Source organism: Erithacus rubecula (genome assembly GCF_903797595.1).
Source record: "Erithacus rubecula genome assembly, chromosome: 3".
NCBI lineage: Eukaryota > Metazoa > Chordata > Aves > Passeriformes > Muscicapidae > Erithacus > Erithacus rubecula.
Window position 1 is genome coordinate 50964454 of NC_136689.1, and position 26461 is coordinate 50990914.

The window sequence follows — 26461 nt, forward strand, 5'->3', positions numbered from 1 at the left end:
GGACAAAGGAGGCTTATCAAGAATTTCACAGATTTATTTGAAGGCTAGGTTAGATTTTAGGAAGAAAACACTAGGAGCAGGATGATAGTACACGGATGCAAGAAGTCTTTTTCTGACTATCTATTTATGTTTTTATCCATGCAGCATCATGAACATCAAGGAAACCACCAGATGTATCAAGGAATCTCACACCAGTTTCTTTGGCAAACAACCAAACTAAACATCACTGTTCAAGTCCCTGTGTTTCTGCAAGTCTTCCCTGAAGTGTAGAGTAAAGAAATACCATGTACCCATAGTAATTGCACTAGCCTTGCAAGCCTAAATATATTTTAATTTGGGATTTCGTTCTCTACAAGTCACTGCTCACATTCCCACAAGAACAGCAAATTTTATTTTTAAATTAATTTTTTTTTTTTACATTCCATCTATACTGTCAAGTTTGCTACTCGATTTTCTGGACCCACATAAATGGAACTTAATTTTAGCATTGGGCTGTCAACAATTTGTCCTCTTCTTTTTTTTTAAGCTCTATCAAGTGACATTCTTAAATTTGTAGAACAATTTTGAAGAGACCTAGGAACTAAGAAGAGGGTTGGTGGTATGATACTATTTTCAATTCACAAGAATACAAAAACAGTAAGCGTACCCATGGTCCAAATTCTCAGAATTTAGATTACTATGGAAGATTACTGTGCTTGAATTTCACATGCCATTCATTCAACTAGCTCAGGTCTAAGGAACAGCATTAAACCACTCCTCATTCACATGACATAGCAAGCACAGATCACTGTCTCTCAGAATCAGATGTGCTTAAAAATGCCCTTTTCAAAAAAAATAAATTATGACTAACCATACATCAGCAAAATGTAGGAATATTAAAATGTAGAAAGATCTATGTGAACCAGGCTGCATGCATTTGAATTGAAAAAGAATGGGCAAATCAGACAAGCAACATGTCTCTGAGACAGCAGCACCCTAAATCCTTGTGGTTTTCCATGAGGAACATGGAAATCATCATGGGCATATGATTTATCAAAAAACCTCTATGTTGATAAACAAACTTCCAGTTACAACAGGTCCGCACCTGGACATCACCTGAAGAAAAAGCAACCAACTCACCAAGTACGATGCCTAGCAGCTGAACTTTGATTTGCAGTATTTAATGTAAGACACACTCAAGCATTAGTTGTTAACTGCCCAATGATATAATCTGATTGCTACAACACAGAACAAAGCATATAATCCAGTTCCTTCACCAGCAGCTTGAGTCCAGACAACCAAATTAATGTTCAAAAGGATAAATTTTCTTTATTTACAACCATACTGAAATGGATTAAAATGACAGGGATATGAATGCTAACAACCTGCAGACAGTTTTCAGTCCCCCCTGCATCTCGCCACTGTGACCACAGTGGCACTACAGTGATGACGGGTTACATAAGGAAGGCAAAATGCAGAGTAGAATGTGTCTTGAGGATTTTCCATTAATCTCTGACTCTCCATATACATCCACAAGTGGTCAAATTTGCCTACCATTTCAAAGGCAGAGCACAATGAAGAAACATCAACAGCCTGGAAGTCCCAGCTTCATCTTGTCCTGGAATGGGTTTTTGCCATCTCTCAGTCCAGCTGTGGCACTATAAACAGATGTTTGTGATATACCATAAATGCATCAGTGGCTCAGAAAATCCCAACAGGCACCAAGTATCAAATTGCTCTCCCACAACAACACAGGCTAAAAAATAGAAAAGAAGATCAACACCCCACCCTGACTCCCCCCTAACTCCCACACATACCCCCCCACCTCAAATATAAAGAAAAAAATACTCTCCTTTGTTTACAACAAAGTTTCATAGGATACAAAACAGAGCCTCTTATATAAGAAACTACTATATACTATAAAACTACTCAGCTCACTGGAAGAGGACCCAGAACAGATACTGGCCATGCTGTTTGGTACACCACTGGAAGACATCACCACAGCAGTGGCAGGACAGCTATATGAAACAAAACTTGATCCTAACAAGAGCTACAAGCCATGTAATAAAAGTTCCATTATGTAATACAGCTCTAAAGAGCCTGTTGTGATGATCAGCAGCCTTTATGCTCATGCTGCAGAAGGGAGATGAGCATGAGCTGGCTGCAGAAGCAGGATGTGTATTCCAACTGTCTTCTGACAGCTGTACTTATCCTCGTTCCTTCAGGCTAAAATCTGTCCATCTCCTCCTACAGGTACACTCCAGCAAGCCTCTGAGCACTGAATTTTGAAAATTCAACTAGACTAGCTTCTCTCAGAGGAGGTGAGCACATAATAATTTCCCCCTCAGCCAGCCCCATCAAAAGCAGTGAAGCTTCAGGAGGCGTGAGTCAATACGTGCTTTTTTGGTAGGTCTCATGCTCTTTAGCTCTCTGTGTTGAAAAGTCCTTTACTCCACTAATAACCCCTTGCAGAATAAGGGCAACTAAGGGCAGTAACACTACTGGAATCCAACTCAAATAAATGAATTACTTTAGTCCTTAAAAGCTTAGAAATTAAAATTAGCTGTATTTTAAAGATCAATTTGAGCTCTTTTTCCATACAGGAGGTGAATCCCAAACTTTCAGCAGATACTATCAATTTTTTCCCCTATTTTAAAGTGCACCTCTAAGTCCTTATTTCTGCTTTCCAAAAAGTGCTTGTAGCTAGAGATCAGATGTACAGGGAGGGACAATTACAATGAATAATAAGATGTAGCAGCTGCCTTTCAAGGAGAATTTAAAAGGTTTGGGAGCCTTCAACTTGGAAAACAGATGCCTGGGTGATGAGGAAGAACAAGGTTGAAAGCTGAATGAGGCCAAGTACAGAACTATTATTTGACAAGCCCTGTAACAATAGTTTCAATTAGTGTCCCTTTTCCTAGCAGGAAATTCATTTAAGAAGTACTTTTTTACACAGCACATGGACAAAATCTGAAATCTGTTGCCCCAGGAAACGGCAGAAGTTGACAGATTCAAAAGGAACTGGAAAAATCCACGGAAGACAGATCCAAAACAGTAATTAAAACAAATAAAAAGGGAGCTACATCCTAATATTTCTGATCCAAAAGGGAGCTACATCCTATTATCTCTGATCCAAGTGGTCCATATGCTAGGGAGGCATGAAAGGAATGAAGCTCAGACAGTGGGCAGTCTTGTGGCCCTTCCTGGCACAGCAGCTGCCACCATCCAAGACAGAATACAGGCACAGACAGACACTTGCCTAACCCATCTGATTTCTTTCAGTCTTGCAGATACTCATATTTCTGAATATACAATTACCAAGAGCTCAATTAATAAATGGTGTGAACAGAACTGTATTTTGGTCTGTAGCTGAAGGTGAACAAGGCAAAAGCTTTCATAAAGGAGCAAGAAGAAGCATCCTTATAAAGAAGGACAACAAAATCCATTTTTCTAAAGTCCTCAAAGAAATACTTGCACACTTTCAGCAGAACAAGTTCAGAACACTAAGGAGATTTTCAATCTTGATAATCTTGAAAAAGTTTTTTGAAATAAAACCAGCATGGCAGCAATATATTTTTTCCTATTTCATATTAAAGAAATGAAATATTCATAATTCTGTATAATCACTACTTTATTGAGTTTTAACCACTACCACATATCTGGGGGCAAGCATGAAATATTAATTACCTAAAACCTACACAAGAGGTATAAAACATTTCAGACACATGATCTCTGACCCTACAGAGTTTAAGAAGCAAAGCAATCAATCCATCAAAACACCTTCTCCAAATTCACACATGGAAAAGTTATGCAGTATTCAATACTCAATTAAATATTCAGACTTCCTCTGTATAGCTGCAGCCAAAGAATACAAACCCCATCATTCTGCAGATTTATAAAACCATAAACAACCACAAAGATCATCTTATGCCTGCAAGACACAGACCATCCAATTAAACACAAAACCACGACAAGTAGGAAGAGCATCTCCTCTCACCCCTGCAAATGTCCCACTGAACTTAATGGACTGAGAACTGGCTAGATGAGGATTTAGAAAGGTGTTCCATTTTGACCAACACCTCCCAAAGAGCAATGTAACACATGGATGGGTCTGCATGGTAGCTTACTAAGGGTGCTTTTATGAAAGCATCATGTGCTGAGTTGCTGGGGTAAAGTTCATTTTCTTCACAGTAGCTAGTTTGGATTTGTGCTGGAAACAGTGTTGATAACACAGGGGTGTTTTAGTCATTGCTGAGCTGTGCTCATGGCCTTTTCTGCTCCTTGTACCACCATACCAGTGAAGGCTGGGGGTGCACTAAAAGTTGGAAAGATACAGTCAAGACACCTGATCCTAACAGTCCAAAGGGATGTTCCATATCATACAGTGTCATGATGAGTATATACAGCTGGGGGAAGAAGGAAAGGGGGATGTTCAGAGTGAGGGTGGTTGTTTTCCCAAGTAATCACTCTGTGTGATGGAGCCCTGATTTCCAGGATGACTGAACACCTGCCAGCCCATGGAAAGCGGTAAAGGTATTCCTCATTTTGCTCTGTTTGTGTGTACAACCTTTGGTTTAACTGCTTCTATCTCAACCCATGTTTTTTTTTCTGACTTCCACCACTCTGATTCCCTCCCTGGGCTCTCTGGTCATCTGGCAGATGACCAGAGCATCACTGCTGTGCTGGACAGGATGGAATTGCAGCATGAACTCAAGTCAAAGGGGCTGTCACCTGTGGATGAGTGCACACCAGAGCAGAACACTCCTGTGGCTGCAGATAAGCCCATGCCAGAGCAGGTACTGTAGCTGTGTTTATGTCTGTGCTGCAGTCCAGAGGGATTGTGGCCAATGGATAAAAGGCCATGCTGTCACAGGTGCTTCTGTGCCCATGGATAAGCCCATGCCACAGCAGGTGTACCCTGAAGAAACTGCAGCTCACAGATAAGGCTCCACTTGGACCAAGTACAACCCTAAGGAACTGCAGTCCATGGAAAAATCCAAGCTTCAGCAGGGTCAGGGTGCACTATTAAACCCTAAGGTCTGGTCCAAAGAGACATGGGGTGGAGATTGTAATGGAAATACCTTTAAGTTGCTCTAACAGAGGATTTGAGTTGCACGTAATAGGAATTACCACAGCAGAAACCACCTGAACCAAAAGAGGACAAGCCTTACAAGAAGCAGTGCAAGTGCAGCAGTGACCTGACCTGAGCTGGTTGTAGTGCCCAGTAATTCCACACAAGTAACTCCACAATGTCTCTCCTGGAACATGGAACCCCTAAGTTATGGACTAAATTAACCCAATGTTCATTAACTAAGGGAATGGCATCTACATATTATACCAAAACATGAGGCTGAAGAGTGCTAGGGGTTAATGAGGATGCATTGGATAGTGTGGCACCTGAGCACAATGTAAATGGGATGGAATCAGCAGTACAGAATGTGCTGGTTTTAGCTGGTGTAGCATTCATTTGATTCAAAGTAGCTGGTATGGGGCTATGTTTGGGGTTTGGGCTGAAAACACTGTTAATAACACTGAAATATTTTAGTTACTGCTGAGCAGTGCATGCACACAGCCAAAGCCTTTTCTGTGCCTCACACTGCCCCACCAGGGAGGAGACTGAGGGTGCAGAAGAAGCTGGGAGGGGACACAGCCAGGACAGCTGTCTGCAAGAGACCAAACTACATATTCCATACTACATGGTGTCATGCTCAGAATATCAAGCACAGGAAGAAGGAGGAAAGGAAGATATTCAGAGTAATGGTATTTATCTCCCAAGTGACTTTTATGTGTGATGGAACCTGGGGAACCTAAACACTCCCTGCCCAGGGGAAGCAGTGAATAAATTCCTTGCTTTGCTTCCTCTGTCTTTATCTCAACCCAGGAGTTTACTATCTTTTACCCTTCAGATTCTCTTCCCCATCCCACCAGGAGAGAGCAAGCAGCTGTGTGGTGTTTAGTTGCCAGCTAGGGTTGAACCATGGCATGAAACACATTTTGTGGCCTTCAGACAAATAAAAACCTCTGGAAGATGTTTCTAATTTATAATATTTTCTGACAAACTTAGGCAAGCATCTGGAAAACCACAGTGAATCCATAATTTCTAGATAACATTGTGAGTGAATTTTGCTTGGAGCTACAATTCATTTGAAGACAAATCTCTGATTAAAGCTGCATGGATTTAAATAAAACTTGTTTATTTCATGCAAAGTTATGTACCCCTGTTCCAGAATCAAGGTGCAGGAGGAAGAGGATAGCCCAGCTCTGGCAAATGATGGAGGAGAGTTTAACACCATGTGTTAATAACACCACGCAATGCTCGTGGCTCCTTAGGGTACAATGCCAACTGTATCACAGGTCAAGCACTGCCCAAGGCACTTCAGGCCACAGGAAAAGTAGATGTGATCAAGGCCATTAAACAAAGCAGAAAAAAGAAACCAAGAAGTCGAGCATTCTCAACAGAGAGAACGAAACTGATACCCAAATCTTTTTACTTTTATAAAACAAGGTTTTCTTCAAGGCCTTAAGTTCATTAGCTAAAAAAGAAACCTCCCAACTGTGAAACAGTATAGACTGAAAGAGGACCCCCAGCCCAGAGTGAGCATTGTTTGATGTGAGAAACAACACGTTACAAGAGATAATTCTGTGGTACTTGGTCATGACCCTTAGTACCAGTAAAAGGATATCAGAGATCCTCACCTCTGATAATGGTGGGATCTGCTCAATTCAATCTGTTGAAACCTGTCTTTCCTATGGCTTTTAACCCATGGATTTAACCCACTTCCAAGACTAGCTATGAATAGAAGTTACAATTTCGTAAACTAAAAGAAGAATATGGGGCAAAAATCACAAAGAAACATGCCCATGCCTGACAGCAGAGCCAACAGCAGAACCCCACTTTCCTAAGTGATGCTGCCTTCAGTCATGAGGCTCTACTTTTATACTACTTCCTATAAAATACAGTAGATCACACTGGATGGAAAAATATCTTCAAATATATGAAATCATGAATGAGGAAACTAATTATTTCTAACATAAGCTCTCAAGAAGTAACTTTTTTCCCCTAACAATAGTTAAAACTGGGTTCTTCTGCACCAAACAGAAAGTCATCCCCATCACCAGGATTCATTATTAACTTTGCCAACAGCCTTATCTGAGGGGCAGAGCTCTGAAGAGATGGGGAGCTTGGGCTGTGCATCCACCCACAGATGTATTCCCTCCAGGCCAGGTTTGAGGCTCATTTGCAAGGCACACATGCAGGCAGCTTGTTTCAAGACTGCCTGATAGCAGAACAGAGAATTCTTGGGGGACATTGTAAAATCCAGCACTATTTATGCGCATAAAATTGTGATCACAGGCTCAAGATGCAGGGTTTCTCCCAAGCTCAAATCCACAGTGTGCAACAAGAAACCCAGAGTGCCAATTCTACACATTGGTACAAGGAATAGCAGGATTGATACTGATATGCATGTTTTTATTTGAAAATTCTTTACCTCTTTTCTTTTGGTGGTTTCCCTGCCTAGAACACTTGGATGGTCTCTCTTACCAAAAGAGGTGGCAAGTGTTAAATCAATCCTAATTTACCAGCTCTGTCACCAGTCACAGCAACATAAAATTGGAAAATTGGACTATCCAGAAAAAAAAAAATGTAAATCACTGGATTATGTAAAAATATTCAGGAAAAACCCCAAATAAAGCAAATTAGAGCAGCAGACATAAGACAGACTTAGACAGGAATGTATAAACTCACCACTTAATGTAGCAAACATGCAGCTCCATGGACATTGCATCAGGCCATATAAATAAAATTTGAAATAATTATCTAAGACTGCCTTAAGATGTTCATTAAGGGAAAAGGACAGCACCAAAACCAGCTTCAGCATAAATTCCCTAACCTATACCCTATCAGACGAGAAGGAGCTGAGGAAGGTACCATAAACTGGCACAGCAATGTCAGGAATACAAACAGCCCTGCAAAAAATCTGGTGCTTAGAAAAGATACTACCAATACTCTCAGCCTAAATGTTATATGGCTCTGTTTTAGAACAGTCTGTAAGGTTGGAAAAGGTCTACTAGGCATTGCCCTCTGCATCCTCCATTGCCCTTCCCATCTCCCCAGTGACTGGAGAGGAATGGTGATTATTTGAAATATATCTCTCCAGTGTTGCCACACTCCTTGCCTGGATGTGCAACATTCAGGACATTGTCATGAGATGCTCTCAACACAAAAAGGAGGGAAGACAGATTTTTATGAGCTATTTATTAAATATAAATATTTTGTGTAATCACATGAATTAAGTACGTAGCAGCAGGTAAACTCCAGATAGTGGCAGCTTGATGTAAAACTTTAAGTGAAATCTGAGAAACCCGCTCATACTAGGGAGCTGGGCACACAGCTGTATTTTTCAGATCTTGAAACTGTGTTTCCTTCATTCCTAAAGCAAAAACAAAACAGAGATGTTCCTTTGGGATTTTTTGTATCTGTTAGCTGTCCAAAAGGACTCATCTTCAGAACAGAGATATATAAGGGGAAGGGTGCAGTAGCAATTGAGTCAAGATCCACCCAACCCAGCTAGTGTGCTCTGCCAGGATATGGCAAGTGTGTTTTCCTATCTCCTACCCAGAAGAGCTTGAGCCTCTCTTGCTGTCCTGGAAATGAACCAAATTTAACTTCAGGAGACAGAACCTCAAAATTTTGTGCTTCTTTTCAACACTATGCACATATTTATGCATTATATGCATTTTCTTGAAGTGTATAAATATAGGTGCAAAGACCTATTTTCACCAGCATCCTATCTCTATCAGGAGATAGTAGCAAAATTTTTGGGACATTGTGTACAAAAGCAGCAAGGACAGAATTATCTTTCTCCAATGCACACAAGCAGATTCCTCAAACTCATCGTGTAAGCATTTCCCAAGACAAGGCCATGCTGTCTTATTGTAACCAGTAGACTAATGTCTCACCCTTTTCTGTCTATCAGAAAGTTACTGGAAGAAACTTTCTATGTTCAGTCTCTGAAGGGGTAGAATTGGAATAAACAATGCAAACACGGGTCTCTCTCTTCAAAGAGCATCTAAACCACAGAGTGATGGTGAAGTTTCCCACCTAGCTTAGCACCTTTTTCCTTTCCAAATGGAAAAGAGGGATAATGTGAACAACTGACATAAAACAATTCTAGTATACCCCATCTAGGGTAGGAACTCTTCCTAGGACTCATGCAGAGGAGGCAAAGGAGACAAAACTGGCCTCCCATTCCCTGGGCAAATGCCAAGCTTTTCAGAGAAGTTCCATTCTCACCACACATTCTAAACCTGGACTTACAATTCCCACGCTTTTGGAAGTGCTTAAACAAAAACAGCCTTTGAAAGTTTGAAACTGTTTTGATGTGCTGTTATTTCTACTTTGACCTAATCTGCTCAGCAGCATTGACCCAAGTTCGCAAAATATTGACTGTCTTAGGACTGCATATTCAATAAATGATTAAAACCAAAGGAAAAAAAAAAAGGAAAACAAAGAGCCTCACACAAGCATTAGTTCCTGTGGTATTTCAGAGCACAGCAGTGTGAAAATAACAAGTGCAACAGATTTAGTCAGCTATCCAAAGAGGTGAGATGCAGGTGGACACTTTCATTAATTCATATTCTACACAAATAAATACTGGCATGACTAACAGGCTGAGGTTAATTAGATCATCAGAAAGCCATTAAGTCTAGAATACAATCCCAATACAAGTACAGTTGAGTGGTAAATGTGCAAATGCATAAATCAAAAGACCAAGGGTAAGAATCTGGAGATATCTATTGATCTCAGATTCACTACTAACAGGACACACTGAATAAACAATTGTGTTACAGTTTGATAATTCCCATGAAGAAGAATCCGATCCAGAAAATTTTCCTCCAGACCACTCACACGCCTGTAGAGATTCATACCATTGACAAGACACCCTACTTGGAAATTGCAAAAAATGCCCATGTTTATAACTTCATTAAAAAGAAGGGCTGGTTGTGAAGTGTTTAGAGTAAAGTCAAAGCAGTTGCCTTATACTGAACTGGAGTAGGAAACCAGAAATCTTAAATTTCTAATTCTGCTACAAACACCCTGCACAACATTTTCAATACTTTCTGCCCACTTACCCATCTATACAAGGCTACACATCTGAACTGAATGTGACTGGAACATGCTATGACATATTTAATATTGCTTAAGTACTATGAAATCCTTCTGTGAGAGATGGCAGGCAAGCATACTTTTGGCATTACAATCAACTGCAAAATTCGGGTTTCCCATAAAAATCTAAGTACTGGCAAGGAGTTCTGAAGTGTAACAGCATGAATTGTTCTTTATTTGATTACTTGTGTTTGAATAAAGCATGAAGAAATACCATAAATGTACAAATAGATTTAATCTAATTTGGAAGATGGATAGTTGGAGAAGCTGTTACCATGAATACAGAATGTATATCAAAGTCTAGGACATTATTAAGAAATAATTTCTCCTCCAGAACAACACAAAGCACTGAAAGGGAAAAGAACAGTGATTTTTTTCAGCAGCTGAAGAGCCAGGTATTAAAGCCAGGCACACGATGTAGTTTTGCCACCTCCAGCCCATGTTCCAGGAACAAGTATCCGAGTGTGAGCACCTCTGTCCCTGCAGGTGCAGGCAGGGTGGGCAAGAGCTGTACCCACCCAGCAGAAGGATGCTTCACCATCATGCCAATGCCACAGCAAGAAAGTGGCACATCTCTGCCATCAAATGGCTGCAAAAACACCTGTCAGGCTGAGGGAGAGTCAGGTCCAGACACATCAGGCAAGCTGCACAGACATGAGATCAATCCCCTTGAAGGAGTCATTTGTTCCTGCAGATGGCTTCAGTCAGACCTCAGTCCTTCCCCAAGACCCGGGTGTTTAAAACCCTCACACAGGAGGCAGTCACCTTCAGGGACATGTCCAGGGAGTCACCAGCAGGGCTAAGGTAACACTGCAAATACTGACATTGAGATTACAAGTGCCATCCCTACCACAGTGAAAAAGGCTGCCAAGGTTTCCCTAGGCAGTACCAGGAAATCCAGTGCTAATTGTCCCTTCATAACCTTGTTTCACATCATGTCTAAATGTTCATGCTTGAAGGAAAGACTTTTTACAAAGGGTTCCTGCTTTCAAAACTCTAGATTTTTTTAATTTTTTTTTTTTTTTAAAGCTTGCTGCAGGAACATTTCAAAAGAGAACTTCTTAAAGTTATTAATTTGGCTCCATCAGGCACTTCCAGACAGCAGGATATTTGCAGACACTGCTCATTTATTTCCTCCACTGGACTTGCTTTTGGAAATCTTTATAACTGAATCCATTTAACCGTACTTGAGCCTCCATAAGAAATTTAATATCTTTGCAGTCTATTTTCTTCAAAGAGAACAGATGACCAATTAGGATTGAAGCTCAGACTCCAAAACATGGAGCCCATTCTGCTCCTTCCTACCAGTGAGAGTTCTGCCATCACATCCAATACAATTGGTATGCTGCAGAAGAACCCCAGAGTTTCTGTCACAGACTAGCAAGCCACATGGCCAAAGCTTGCATCTGGAGGTTTCAGAGCAAGGAAGGTAACATTACTACTAAAGTCAATCAGATTATAAATTCTGAACGTGACACTGGCAAGGCAGCCAGTTTACATACATACCTTGCATTAAAATTGATACAAATGAGATACCAGTTCAGTTTCACTGGTTTTAAAAAGTTAATACAGTACATAAATTTTGGTTTTCTTCTCTTTTCACTTCTTCACACGTGCCTATCAGTCCAGATAGGATTATTCTTAATGTATCTGTACAGATGCAAATCAAACAGTTTTCACATTGCAGAAGCTCCTGTAACAGCTCTAACACACCCTTAACATGCTTCTGCACAAAAACTCTCAACTTTAGTCACATCTTTTTCCAGATGTGTAATTTGAGACCGAAAAATTAAGTCCATTAAACATCTGAGAATTTACATGGCATCAAAATAATTTGATATTATCCATGGTCTGCACCTGCCCTCGTCCTCTACAGTTCACAGGGAGCTGCGCATACAATCTCCTCTGCCCACTTTCCATCTACATTATGCAACAACCATATGTCTATTAAAAACATTCCCCTAACATTCTTTTGCCCTGACAGCAATAGCAGCATATTCCAGGGCTGGTACCCTGCTAAAAAGAGAAGGCATAAATACTGAGGAGAAGGGGTCTTGTCCACAAGGTGGACAAGTGCAACAAGGAATCACTCATTCCGCAAATGGAATTCCTGGGTGAAGCTGCAAGCTGAACTCTTGAATCTCTAGTCTAACATACAAAAACGAGAAAAAGCATGCTAGGAAACAGATATTCAGGAAAAAGGGACAGGATGTAAATCTGTATTTCTTCCAAGGGAAAAGGATTTTAATTTTTTTTTTTTTTTTAATCTGCATCCAACACCTAACTGCAATACATGGCAAATGGATTTATAAGGCACTTTTAAGGGCAGATGGTGCATCCTTTCCTTCTGCAAGCAGGGAAAAGTAAAGAAATTCTGGGAGAGACAAAACCACATGGGAAGTGTTGTGCCAGGGCTGAATCATAGATGGAACTGAAGAAAGCCTAGAAAAGAAATAAGAGAAGAAAGCAAAGAAGGAAAAAAAACAACCACATTTTAAAAAGAGAACAGGGACGCAGCAGCTAGGGAAGTGGAAACTATTGCAAATAATGAAACCTCTAACACAGAAAAGAGAGAAGAAAGCCGTCCTAAGCCAAGAAGGGTGGAACAACAGTCCAGAGCAAGGCTGGGAAGAGGAGGAGGAAACCAGGTCAGAGCCGTAGGTGGAGAGAAGATTATGTGGCAGCTTGAAGATAAGGTTAAACAGCTTGAGCTTCAGGCAGCAAGAGACAAGGAGCTGAAAAAGCAATTCAAGGTAGAGAAGACATAGTTGTAGCAATGAGAAAAGGAGGCAAACTGTACCTTCAGGACAGTGAATGGGAAGGCAAATTAAAATCACACAAAAGAAAAATTAAAAATAACCCCAAACCCACAACAAATAGCCAGCAGCCACCCAGACTCAAGAAGCTGATCTGAAAACCACAGGAACATTTTGAGAGCCAGGACCTATGCTCCCTAGTGAACTACTGGTGCTCAGAGAGTTTCTTTTGCTCACTTCCTTTCCTGCCACAGCCTTTATCCAGCTCCCTGCTGTCTCCCAAGCTATCCTGCCTTCACCCCAGCACAGCTTTCCCAGGACTAGGAGACTACAAGGAACAACACCCATCTCCTCCACAGTTTCTCCCTTGACTTCAGATAGCATCAGGGAGCTCTCGCTGGCTTTGGCAGCATCTTTTTTTTTTTTTTTTTTTTGAGTCATCTTCCTGTCTGCAAGAGAGGAATAAACCTATGAACTGAGATACAAGTAAGAGTGGGGCTGAAGCACACATGGTCTTCTCAGTTGTCTCAAAGCAGGCAGTGAGCCTCTTTGCTCCTCACCAGGTTTCTGGAAATTGTCCAGCATCTCCCAGACACTTCTCAGGGTGAGGTAGGGGGAAGAGGTACTGGCAACTTCAGCATGAAAAACAGACAGTTCTGGGGAGGAAAATGGCCCAAATTTATGGAGAAGCAACATGTGTTCCCTCCTCCGTCATTTGCTCTGCCTATGCATCGCACATCCTCTTAAGGATGTCACAGGCAGGTGGCACAGGCTTATCGAGAGCAGCTGGATACCTTCAGTGCACCTGTGGAACAAGTCACACAATGTGGGGCAGGGAGAACAGCAGCTGATGTCTCACCACAGGAGCACAGGACCAGATCAGCTGCGAGGTCTCTGCAAACACACACACAGCAGGCACAAGTATTTCACCCTATGCCACTGCCCAGCACCCATTTTTTCCAGCACTTCACCACTGTGGATGGCTATCACAGAAATAAATGCATATTCACAAGCTATTCTTAGCATTCACCAGAGAGGAGATTACCAAATTACCCAGTTACATAATCTCTTTTATATAATCACTACGATGCTTTCCTCCTTATGCAACGTGGACAGTGACCGTGGCTGGCTGAAGTGGCTGCTTCCCCAAGGAGAGCTACTGGCAGCTCTGTGGGTGGATGTGCTGCACAGTGCAGGTGCACAGAGGAGTGACAGCAAGGGCTGCTTCAAGGCAACCAGAATTTTCAGTGTGTGTATCTTCAGCCCAGGGAAGACACCACCATGCCTGCACACAGGGCTCCAGAAGCTGCACAGAGCAAAGGCCACCTGCACCTCGGGCTGGCTGAGACAACAAAACCAAAGGCACCCAGCATCCTCCAGGCAGCCTGTCCTAGCACTCACTGGAAGCAAGTGGGATGTCTCCATTGACTTTTAATGGCCTTTGGACAGAGCCCAGGATTAGGGATTTAATAAAAATAGGAAGTCAAGATTACTACAGAATTAAAACAAGCTTAATCCAAATCTCTTTGGCTTTGTGCCACAGCTGTGCCCATGGTTTTTGTCCACAGGGAAAACCATGTGAAGCTGCAACCTAAACGTGTTCTCACAGGATGCCTTGTGACAGGCATACATGCACAGAGCTGGCAGAGTGGATCAGCACAGCCATGCTAGGAGGTTTCTCCAGCTAGCTTTTGGGCATATTCCAATGTGTCTCCTACAACATTTTCATTGTATCCCATCCATGCCTTCTAGGAACACTGCAGATACCTATCCAGACAATTGTCACAGACAGGGTATAGTGAGAGCAAACTTGCTAATACTCACCCTGGGCTTTAAGGAGTCAGCATCAGAAGTATCACCCACAGCACATGAAAAAAAAAACAAATCTAAGACCTGGTTTCAGAAAACAGAAGCTCTAAGATCTACAGATCACTTGCACATCCTGAAACACTTTGCTATCACCATGCTTCAAGTTCAGCACTAAGTTCAGCTGGTTGCACGGTGCTGGCATTATGCAAAATCCCCAGATTGCCTCAGGTTTTCCTCAACATTATGCAACTTATAGTATCTGGCTATTATTAGGCACTTATGCCTCCCCTGCTCCCAGCTTCCCTAGAAATACAGGTCATCCTAAGAAATACGAGGCAAACCCAGCCTTAGTGTAGCACTATAAAATACTTTATGCAGGGACGCATGCAGACAAGTTTAGGAACAGAGACAACTATCAATTCAGATACAGAAAAAAAAAAAAAAATGAAGCAGCCTAATGTTATCTTATACTATCTCAAACTACAGGATGACCCAGTTCTGAAGAGTTTTAACCCAATCCCATAGGCTATTAGCATTTCTGTATCACAGCCAGGAAATGTGAATTGCTTTAGTCAAGAAAAGCAGAATGGGTCCCTGATGCAAAACCCCACTGCACACAGTGGGGCCCATCATGACAGTGCTGCTTGATAGCTCAGGATCAGCAGGCATCCTCTGCACCATCACTGCTCAAAACATTGAAAATCATGGTTATCATTACTGATACATGTTTGGGATAGGCAAGACAGCACTCAAGATGGGAACATATTACGTCAGCCTGAAAAAGAAAAGCAGACTGTGAAAAAATAGATTTAAAATTTCTTACCTACTCATCCTTCCCCCCTTGCTTTTAGGCTAGACAATTGTCTGACCATTTCAAAGCAGCATGTTCAGAGATCATGTGTCCTCTCCTTTGGACTGAGATTTTGCTAAAGTTAATGGCACTTGAACAAATGAAGGTGAACTTTTATGACCATTACCCTTCCTGTAATAGGTTAAATCCCTGGCTCCAATTGCAGCAGGGAAATAAGGCCCTTAGCTGGGAGCTCACACTGTAAGAGAGCCAGCAGTGAATTCCTGGATCTCACTTACAGCAGTATTGAGAGAATTTATCTGTAGCGATGAGCAATATATTTTTCCCCCTGAGGGGCAGAAATGAAAGAAAACACTTGCTTGACTCATCCTTGCCTGGTTTTTGCATTAAAAGCTGAAGCACTTACAGACACCCACCAACCAGACAGAGAAATGGCTGTTTCCACATTTACAGATATCATAAGGAAAGCAGAAAATAATTCACTAAGTTAACAGGTTTTCTGTCCACTTTAGTGGACAGATTTAACAAAACTGGGAGAAACAAAACACTGAGCAACACCTGAGCAATTCCCCAAATACAGACCCTAACACTGTCTGTTGTCATATCACCATGACCAAACAGGGCTGCACAGTCTGATATCAATCTCCCATGCTGACACTAAAGGGACTGTGGCAAAACTAGCAAGGTATAAACACCTGGCCTCTTCTGATTAGACAAGGAGCATCCTCTGTCCAGAAAGGGAGAAATACAGACTCCAACCAGGACACACAGAAGAATTTTGTTGGTCTACCTACAGCCATCAGACATGCATGGAAAAGACAACTGTGCCAGCTAAAAAAAAAAACCCCAAGTTTGCAGCAACTCAAAAGAAGCCCATCTTTGCTACTACAGTCATTGATTTTATTTTTCTTTGCTAGTACATGTTCCCTGACAGAGCTCCTAATATATTGGCAATGAAACCCTCTGGATCACAGGCACACTACCCACTTTTACCCCACGGCAGCACAGGCTTGTCACTGTAATTACACTGCTGGCACGACCAAACTAAGCAGAGCAGGTCTACAAAAGCATCATGATCCCTTGGGTGTTAGTGCCACTGACTGAGGCCCACAAAGATGGACATGCTCAACAAAATTCTCCTCTCACATCAAGTACAACACGTGCTGCCCATCATCTTCAGTCTGCTGCCAGCGAGATCCCTGCCATATTCACACATGCTCACGTTTCTCTCATACTAATTTCATTTCAGGGTTCTCCACTTCTTCATACTCCCAGGGAAGATCCAGACTGTAATGCAGGTAACTAGAAAGGCATAAGAAAACATTAAATGCAATTACCTTAGAAGGACAAATCTTTAGAGGTATTGGCTGCATTCCTGGAGTCCACAACCCTCACATCTTATTCCAGCAGCACAAGCCCTGGAAGGATCCATCCCCAAAACCATTGCCAGCTCTTTAGCTGCCTGATGCCTATCAGTGTCAGAGGTGGGAGACCAAGCCAGCTGGCAAAGCATCTTTCCTACTCCAGCTGGAAACAGTGAGCTGCTTACAACAGGCTCGTGTGCAGCCAGGACTGGAGTCTAGGCACAATCCCATCACTCTGCTTCATCACCCTTCACAACCAGACACTTTCCACCGCCTCTGAACTTTGAAACTAAGGCCCAGATCACTTCACAGTCACTTTCAATGAAAGGCCAAGGTTTTGGGGTTTTTTTAGACTTCCAAATAAGAGAGGTGGAGTGAAGGGTGCAGCAGAGGAGTGCTGTGTTTGTAGTTACCCTTGGCTGGACTCATGGACTACAGTCCATGCTGCAGCTGGTGCTGGACCTTCCCCAGAAGTACAGTCTCCATCCATGCATCTCTCCTGCACCACAGATGAGAAAGGCTGGTTGAGCACTTCTGCTCTGAGAGACACTTGGCAGCTCATTTGGGATAATGATAAGACTAACTTCTCCAGAACATTATCAAATGGCATCTTTCAGGCAAAGGGAAAAAAAAAAATAAAAAAAAAAAAATCAGACTCTGCTAGTTTCCCCTTCTAGGAAAGCACAGGAAAGGTCTCCCTGATTGCCTTCGACTCCAGTACAAATGCAGCTTCATGTAGGGACACAGTTTAGTGGTGGATATGGCTGTGTTAAGTTTGTCATTGGACTCAAGGACCTTAAAGGTCTTTTCCAGTCCAAAAGATTTGTGATTCCCATTAGGAGACACCTGATGTATTGAAACAAGAAGTGTGCTACCAAAATGAGCAGTCCTCCTCCAAGCCATACATTCTCCCTCCTCCCGATAAAAATGAGAGTTTCATCGTGCCATACCACAACACAAACCCCTGCTGAACCAATGCGAAACTATTCCCTCTCACTTTTCTCCCCAGACCCTTTTTTGTGGCTTAGTCATTCACACCATCAGTGAGTTGATACAATCCTTTTGTGGTCCCAGGGTCACTAGAGCTGCGGGAGCTGGCAAAACCAGGGATTAGAGACCACCCTTGCCAGCAACAACCCACACCTTCACTGCATGAGATACAGATAAGATACCACTTCTTGCTAGTTCCTTTCCTTTAAAAAATCTACCAGACTGAAAGCTGAGTCATTGAGAAAGAAGGAAGAGATTTTTAGCTGAGCTATTTAAAACAGAGATGTAGCTAACACCTATTTAGCACAAAGTTGAAGACACACTTCTGAAGAAAGATGTTTTTAACTCAGCAGTGATAACTCTTCCATTTAATATGTGAGAAACCTGTCAAGATGCATTGTTCTCAAAAAGGAAAAAAAGAAAAAAGCATTCAATAAACCCAGATTCTCCTCTCATGCTCTTCTGAAACACCAGGCATGGCATTTCATCCCATATATTACTATTCTGATATGAGGAAAGCGATAACATCCACTATTTAAGACCTTAGCTTTCCCTTGTCTTGGGCTGTTTAATGCCCAAGATCCCAGGCTATGTGCCCAGACTTCAGACAGACCTAAGGTTTATTTTCCAAAAAAACACTATTCAAGCAAACAAAATAACTTTTAGAAAGGCTGTCTGTTGCTAGTCCAAAGAGAGTTTATATTTTCCATAACAAACTCTAACAGGATTTCAACAAAACCTTCAGCAAAACACTCAGCTGCATTGCTGAGGATATAAAGCAATAGTGTTGTCAAAAATTAGACACAGAAAGTAAAATATGCTAACTCTATGTAATGTTTTTTCATATGGATTTTACTTTATATCACAATAAATTTGAAGTAAATTGGTAGCCATCTTGCACCAGCAAGAGATATTTTTCAATATATAAAATATTTTTTAACTTTTAAATTCTGTAGCATAAGCTTAAGCACTAATCTGTTTTTGCCTGTAAACTCAGCCTACATTGATGACCAGAGCAAGTCCCTATATGGGCATATTCACTGCAATTCTGCTAAGCCTCTTCTTAGTGGAAAAAACCAAAATTAATTTGTAAAAACCAAAGAGTTTCAACTGACCCCTTGTTTAAACTGTTTTAGCTAAACCCATTTTAAAAGAGCACTTGAACTCTAAGGACTTGCTTTGGCCAAGTTTAACCTTCCAGCCACCTGCATTAGCTGTGTGGAAAGTACCAAGAGGAAAGAAAGTCAGATAACTTCCCTTTTGTGAAGAAAGCATAACAAAAAGTGCTAAATATTTTAGACTGCCATAAGAAAATACAAACAGATTTTACAGATGCTTCTTCTAATTTAAACAAGGGGAAAAAAATAAAAACACAACCCAAAAAAAACCCCAAAAAAACAAAAAACCAAGCTCAGAAAACCTCATTTGCACCTCCTCTTAAGGATGCAAATGGCAGTCGGCCACCCATTCCCTACCCACAATCAACACGAATCCTGTCTCCTCCTCAAGAGGAGCAAAGTGAGAAAAGCGTGTGAGCTCAGTCTGGAAATCACAGCCCATCTCGCTGCTGTCAAGAGGCAGGGAAGGCTTGCCAGCACCAGTTGGATCTCCAAACCATAAATTGCAAGAAAGCTCTTTCCTGCCTTCACTCAGCAATGCAATAGATGCTTTGCAACCAGCTGCAGGAGGGTAAGGAAAAAGAACCACCAGAAATTGTTTAAGCTGCTAAATCCATTATGTAACCAAAACCAAAAAGCAGGAGAGGATTAGTGGACACATCTACACTTAGAACTCTGTAGCAGAATTTTTGGGATAGATTTTTTTCCCTTTTATACCCCCCCAGCCCTCAAGCCCTCACTGAAAGAACAAGAGTTAAACCAATAGGGCAGCATCTGTATTCCACAGAGAGGGACATCACAGAGACATCAACACAGATGTGCACAAACATTTGCACATTTAAGGGTACATAAACTCTTACAGTACTTCATATAAAAGAAAACCTGACCACCAATGGATGAAAAAAAAATACCAGAAATGGGGGCGGGGGGGGGGCACGGGAGGATGGAGTGGTCCCCATAATCCTCACAAATTCCTGAACTCCACCTGTGCCTACCATGATTAAAACATGTAGGTTTTTCTTTAGGACTGGTGGGTTTCCTCATCTTAACATGATTGTTCCTACAAGGATTATAACAAAACAAAACAAAACCTACAAACAATCAATGAAAAAACATAAATAAACCTCTTCAGTAGGGACAGAAGTTTTTTGTTTCTCTGCTTTGATAAAATCTCTCCTGTTGAAGTGACTTACAAAAATAACACTAAAAAGCTCAACACAGCAGTTAAACAACTGAGGAGCACCAGCCAACTTTGCTTTTACTTAAACAAATCTTGTATGACAGACTGTCAGGAGTATTTCAATTTTCTTTCAAGATAACACATTTTGCCGTTCCAGTGACATGTCCATTTTCTTATTCTTTTTAAAAAAGGCACTTGACTCTTGTGCAGCATCTCTCATCAGAAAAATTAACAAGAGTACTATACTGATCACTTTTTTTCAACCATCCAATTATCAGTGTTTCTATCAGAATCCACATTATAGTTCGCAGTAATGAGAAATTCAGTGTGCAAAAATATCAATACTAGTACTTCCAGAAGTGAGGTTCTCAATTTTTTATAGCCACGTGGAAAGCTTGAGAGGGATTCTCACAAACACCTCACACCACCTACAGTGACTACTGCAGGCCTTGTTCAACTAAGAAGCTTAACCTAAATATTCAGACACTTGTGTTAGTGCCTAGATTCTCCTGGATACAACATAGGGGCCAATCAGAGGTTTAGACAACTAAAATTATTTGACAGTTTTGAAAGTTGAGGCTACCCAGCAAGCTTCTCTGCAGCAGTGACAATAAAGCACCTTTATTACCACTGCAGCACAGACAGGGTCCTCTAACAGCTCTGTATTAGCTCCCTGAGCTGAGCTTCAGCTACTGAGCTCTCCTCCATCCAGCACTTCTACAGCTTGGGAGACAGAAAGCAAGCACTCAGTCTGGGAAGTGAGCCCCACAGAGACACTGGTACCCTCACTCAGGCTGAAAATAAGCTTGCTTCATCGGGGGGGTGGAAGGACTGTTTAGTTTTAGTTTTTCCCCATCCCAAAGACACCACATTAATTAAAGTCACATTTAACCTCAGACAACCAAAGCCCTTGGGATTATTGATAAAGCAGAAAATCTTGACGTATATGCCCCAAACAGTCATCACTTCAAGGACCTCTTCAAACCTTTCCATAAGAGCCATCTGAGACAAAATACAGTCCTGCTGACAGAACCACAAGCCAGGCTAGCAAGCAAGGCTCCTGGTTATTTGTGAGTGCAGGAATCACACACCCCAGTACTGTGGGTACACCAGACATCCAGGCTCCTGGTGAAAAAGGGCATTACAAGCAACTGCAGTTAATAACACACTATCTCCAAGTAGCCAAATTAATTTGAAAAAGACAGATAAAGATTTAACAGTCTTCATTTCTTCCTGCAAGAACTAAAATTACCTGTCAAATTGTCCACCTCATTTTACCTTACTCATTAAACTGTTCAACTGCAATTAAGTCGTGAGCAAAACACATGGCATCTTTGGCTTTTCTCCCCTAATAACAAGGTCTTCTCAGAGCAGAGCTTTCTGGCTCCTGGGCTACAGATTTTTTTTCCACCATGGTCTTTTTGGTTGCAATGAAAAAACCCTTGTCACACAAGAAAATTCAATTAATTCCCCTCTCTCACTGTCACAGTGCTCTGGGTGTTTCTGCAATTAGTGCATCTCCAGCTTGTCTAGAACAAGGACTGGCATTTTAGCATCAAGAGCCACCAATTTCTTATGTGTAAACTCTGCTTCAATGGTGATGCCTTAAGTCACCTTCATGAAACCAGCAGCACATGGAAGCATATGGAAGGTCCTTCTGCCCCTCAGCCCCTCTTCTGCATCTTCTGCCTTTACATCAGGAATAGCAAACCATCATTTCCTCATGGGAGACTGCCACAGACAGCTACTGACTGGGCTTCAGCCTGAAAGCCACAAATACACACACCCCCAAACTCACACCCCCCATGAACTTGATGTACACACTTAACTGTGAAGGAGCTCATTCCTTTCACCAGTATAACCAGAATCAGTGGCTTTGCAATACATTAACATTTTACAAGTATTTTGGGTAATCTAACCAAGGCACACCTGGTTAGAATCAGTAAACTACTGCATAGCTCTCCAATGGACTAAATGGGTTCCTCCTCACAGTACCTGGGTAACAGTCAGAGCCCTTTACAAAATGATCAATGAAAACCGTATTTCTTAGCTCATGCTCTGTTCAATAGTAACTAAAATCATCTTGAAGATGCAAACAGATTTAAAAGAATTGCAACAATGTTATTTCAGATAATATCCAGTACAGAACTTCGTGCAGAAGACAGCGAAGTTTCATGTACCAAAAATCTTCAAAACAACCAGATGTCTCTGATTAAGTTATTTAAACCCTCAGCACTCTGGTTTGGGGCCTGTAGAATGCAGACTAATTTATACAGCATCTCATTTTAATAGGCAACCTCAGAATTTCCAAGAAAGAAAAAAAAAATCCACAAAAACAGATGGCAAAACAAACATCCTAGATTAAAAGAAAAGGGGGGGGGGGGCGGAGGGACTGACAGACCCACAATTAAAACCAGTACAGAAGCTTAAACAACAGCAACACTGGCTAGATCCAATGAGAATTTATGTAAATTATATTTTTCAGGCACGAATGATCTTTTTCAGCAGAATGCACATTAAGAGAGCAGAGACATCTAATCAAAGAGATCCTGGAGGGGCAAAACCTTTCACAGTCTCAGATGAACACAATTCCTCAGGGAAATGCTGGTGTTTGTTTCATTTAATCGACATTTTGCTATTCCTGCTTTTTGACGAGCTGCTGTGGAGTCAAGAGCAATTGAGGGCCAGGATCACGGCCAGGTTTACAGCCAGGGTAAGCAGATGCAAATCAATTAACTTGTAAAGAGTTACACTTATTTACATTAAGCAATGATTTTGATCTGAGTGTTTTAATGGGATGATGCTGGATGGCAGAGTGGGCAACACACCAGAAATCATTCATCTACGTAGGTGGCATAAACATGTAGTAAACATCATTTTCATGAATTATATCCATTACCAAAAGCAGTAATTACACAGCCAGCACTTGGTTTCCATGTACGCGTTTGGTGGCATGCCGTTTTTTAGAAAAATTAATTCATTTTCTGTCTAAACTGCTCCATCACAGAGGCAACACAGCTCTTTCACCCCTCTGACACTTCCATCTACATTGCCTCTGGGCTTTACGAACGCAGGGACGCGAGTAAGACAAGCCCCGGGGTGTCGCCCCGGCAGGCTGCTGCCGCACGCGTGGCGGCGGTGGCTCCGGCACGCTGGCAAAGCCGGCACCGCACACGGCAGCGTGCCCGAGGGTCTGTCCCGGCCGCGCTGTGCCGCCCCCGGCACAAGGCGACACCACAGCCCGAGGGACAGCTCACCCCAGCGCACACCGACCGACCCGCCCGCTGAGAGAAAGAGCCGCTCCCCCAAACCCTGATCCAGCGCCATCCCAGCCCACGGCAGCGAGGCTGAAACTAGACTATCTTCAAGGTGTCTTCCAATCCAAACTATTCTATGATTCTAGAACTGCGCGGCACAAATTCCCCCCTCCAATTAATGAAAGCTCCTAATTCACTGTTTATTTTGTTGTCCTAAGTGCGAAAGCTGCGCTATCCAGGCTTTCCCAGAAGTTTAACCACGCTGGTCGGTGCCGCCACGGCTCCTCGAGAGCTGGTGATGCCGCACACCTCCACCTACCTCGCAATGGACACTCTGCCCACGAAAGGCCACTTCAAATAAAAATAAAAGATGCACCTTCCGTTTAACCCTCACCGACAGGCGCAGGCTTTGCGTCCCCTGGACAGTCTGCCAGTCGGCTGGGAATAGGCAGCTTCCAGCAGCTTGTGCCCCTGCGTACAGGTTCCGCGTTACTCCGCTCCATCACGCCGCGGATAATGTTCCTCCGCTCCGGCAGCCAGCCCCCGGACACCGCGAACGCCCGTGCCCATCGCAGCCGCCGGGTCTCGCCCAGCCCGGCCCCGCAGCTCCCCCGCACTCCTGACCGCGCAGTGCCCGCGGAGCCAAGCCGTTCCGGCAAAGGCATTAACCCCAAAATAAACCACCTCCCGCGCACGCCGCCCGGCTGGGCGCGGGCTGCAGCTCCAGGTGGCGACCGCCGGACCCCGCGGGGCGAACAGAGCAGGGCAGCGCTCCCCCCACGGCCCTCCTCACCTCCCAGAGCAGCGAGAGCAGCAGCGCGACCCCGGGGTGGAAGCGCTTCATCTCTCCTCCTCCTCCTTTTCCCCCTCCTCCTCCCGCGGCGGCGGCGGGCTCGCCCCTCCGCCTCAGGCGCGCACGGGCGCTGCCGGCCGCGCCATCCCCGACGGCGGCGAGCTCCGGGCGGCAGCGGCGCACGGGCAGCCCGGGAGGCGGCGGCGAGCAGCCCGCACCGGGGGCAGAGGGACGAGGCGGGGTAGAGCGGCGGCGGGGCGGGGAGGGAGGCGGGGAAGCCTGGCAGCAGGGCGGGGACGGGCTGACCCGCCGATCCCCTCGGCGGCGGCGGCCGGAGCCGACCGGAGCGGGGCCGGGGCGAGGCGGAGGACGGCGGTGCCGGGGCGGGCGGCACCGAGGGGGCGGGCGGCACCGAGCGGCCGCCACCGCCGCTGAGGGAGGGCAGAGCAGCGGCCCGGCCCCGCCCCGCGCCCTGCCCGGCCGGGAGGGGGCGGTGAGTGTCCCCGCGTCTGTCCCTTCGTGTCCCCGCGTCTGTCCCTTCGTGTCCCCGCGTCTGTCTCCTCGTGTCCCCGCGTCGGTCCCCGCGTCTGCCCCTGCCCCGCATCTCCCCCTGTCACCGCCCCCGATCTGCCCCCAGCCCGAGGGGACAGAACGGGCTTCACCTTAGGACCCCTCGGGTCGCCCGTGACCGCGACACCCCTTCCCCGGAAGAGTGATCTTCTGGCGTGAATCTAGAGAAGGCCACAAAGATGCCCGGAGGGCTGGAACATCTCCTCTATGAACACTAAAAGAGTTGGCGCTCTTCAGCCCGAAGAAGAGAAGGTTCTGGGGACACTTTAGAGCCTTCTAGCAACTAAAGGGGAGTTCGAAGTAAGATGAGGAAGGATTTTTATACCTGTAGCGATAGACCAATGAGCAATGATTTGAAACTGAAAGAGAGTCCATTTAGGTTGGACATGGAAGAAATTTTTTCAATGAGTTTGGAGAGACACTGGAGCCAGCTTGCCCAGGAAGCTGTGGATGCCCTATCCTGGGAAGGGTTCAAGGCTGGGTTGCATGAAGCTTTGAGTAACCTGGTCTTGTGTAAGACATCCCTGCCCATGGAATAGTCTTTGAGAGTCCTTTCCAACTCAAATAATTCTGTGATTCTATAAAGTCTTCCCTCTGCCAGCCTGGGTGTCTAGGCTTAGCCCCCCTTGCCTATGCATTACCCCTTTGGCATTTCAGAGAATAAGTCTGGTCCTTCATTTCCTCAGCGTGGTAACAGTCCTGGAAGATCTATCTGCAAAGGTCTCATGACAAATCCTAAACTGGAGTGGAGGTATTCTCCTACTCTGGTGCTGATCTTTCTAGCTCAGGTGGCTGGTGTAGTTATGCCTTGGGTGTTTCCTTCACCATGAGCATCTTGTCCTGGTGCTTTGAGACTCCTTTTCCAAGCCTGTTGCACCCTTACCACAGCTGGACACTGTAACTCAGCTCTTCTCTGAGTTAAGGAGGGTTAGAAGTCTCTTGCTTTTGCTTTGTAGGTAAACTAGCAACTTATTCCTCAGGGAAAAATCAAAATAGATAAGGGGGAGAACTGCCCCATTTTCCTCTGAATGGCAGACCTTTCCCAATAGCATTCCTGATGCCACCCTGCAGCAAATCATCATCATGTGGTTGTTTTTTCCATATGGTGGACCTTGGGTGAGTTTACAAGTGTCTTCCAGCTGGCACTATTAATCATACATGCTCTCAGGCCCGGGTCATGTGCTTTAAGTAAGAAATAACTGCACACTCTATGGCATTGCGTACTCAGAGGCAGCATGTCCTTCTTGAGGGCCACTCATTATGATACTTATTTTTGTCTCTGTTTGATGCCAACCAATCTGAAGCTGTGAGATGACTTTTTCAGATGAATGCTTATGTCTGTAGCTGAATTTGCTAGAAGATGCCTAAGGAAATGTCATGGTCATCACTTTGTCCAACAGTGAAGCCTGAATAAAGCAAACATACACAGGTGTCTATATGATCTGAGTTGAAAAGTTATGCTTCTCTGTCCTGATGTATGGCTAACCCCAAACTCCCTTCCCATTCCTAATTTCTGTGTTGCATGACCTAGGAGACAGCATTTTGGAGACACAATGACTCTTCATAGAGAAGATGAAGAAGAGCTTAGAAGATGTTTAGGGACATCAAATGAATGAATGTTGGTGCTGAGCACGAGTGCTCTGTGCCACTGCTGTGTTTCCCAGCG

The 26461-nt window shown here is 43.6% G+C and overlaps 1 protein-coding gene across 1 annotated transcript in view; it reads right to left on the reverse strand.

Annotated features, from left to right (window-relative positions):
• Window positions 1-24695, reverse strand: part of VOPP1 (VOPP1 WW domain binding protein) — a 60870-nt gene extending 36175 nt beyond the window's left edge. Inside the window, exon 1 of the mRNA XM_079301462.1 lies at window positions 24226-24695. Within this exon, the coding sequence (XP_079157588.1) occupies window positions 24226-24276 (51 nt within the window). The 5' untranslated portion in view covers window positions 24277-24695. The remainder of the gene's footprint in view (window positions 1-24225) is intronic.
• Window positions 24696-26461: the final 1766 nt, after the last annotated feature.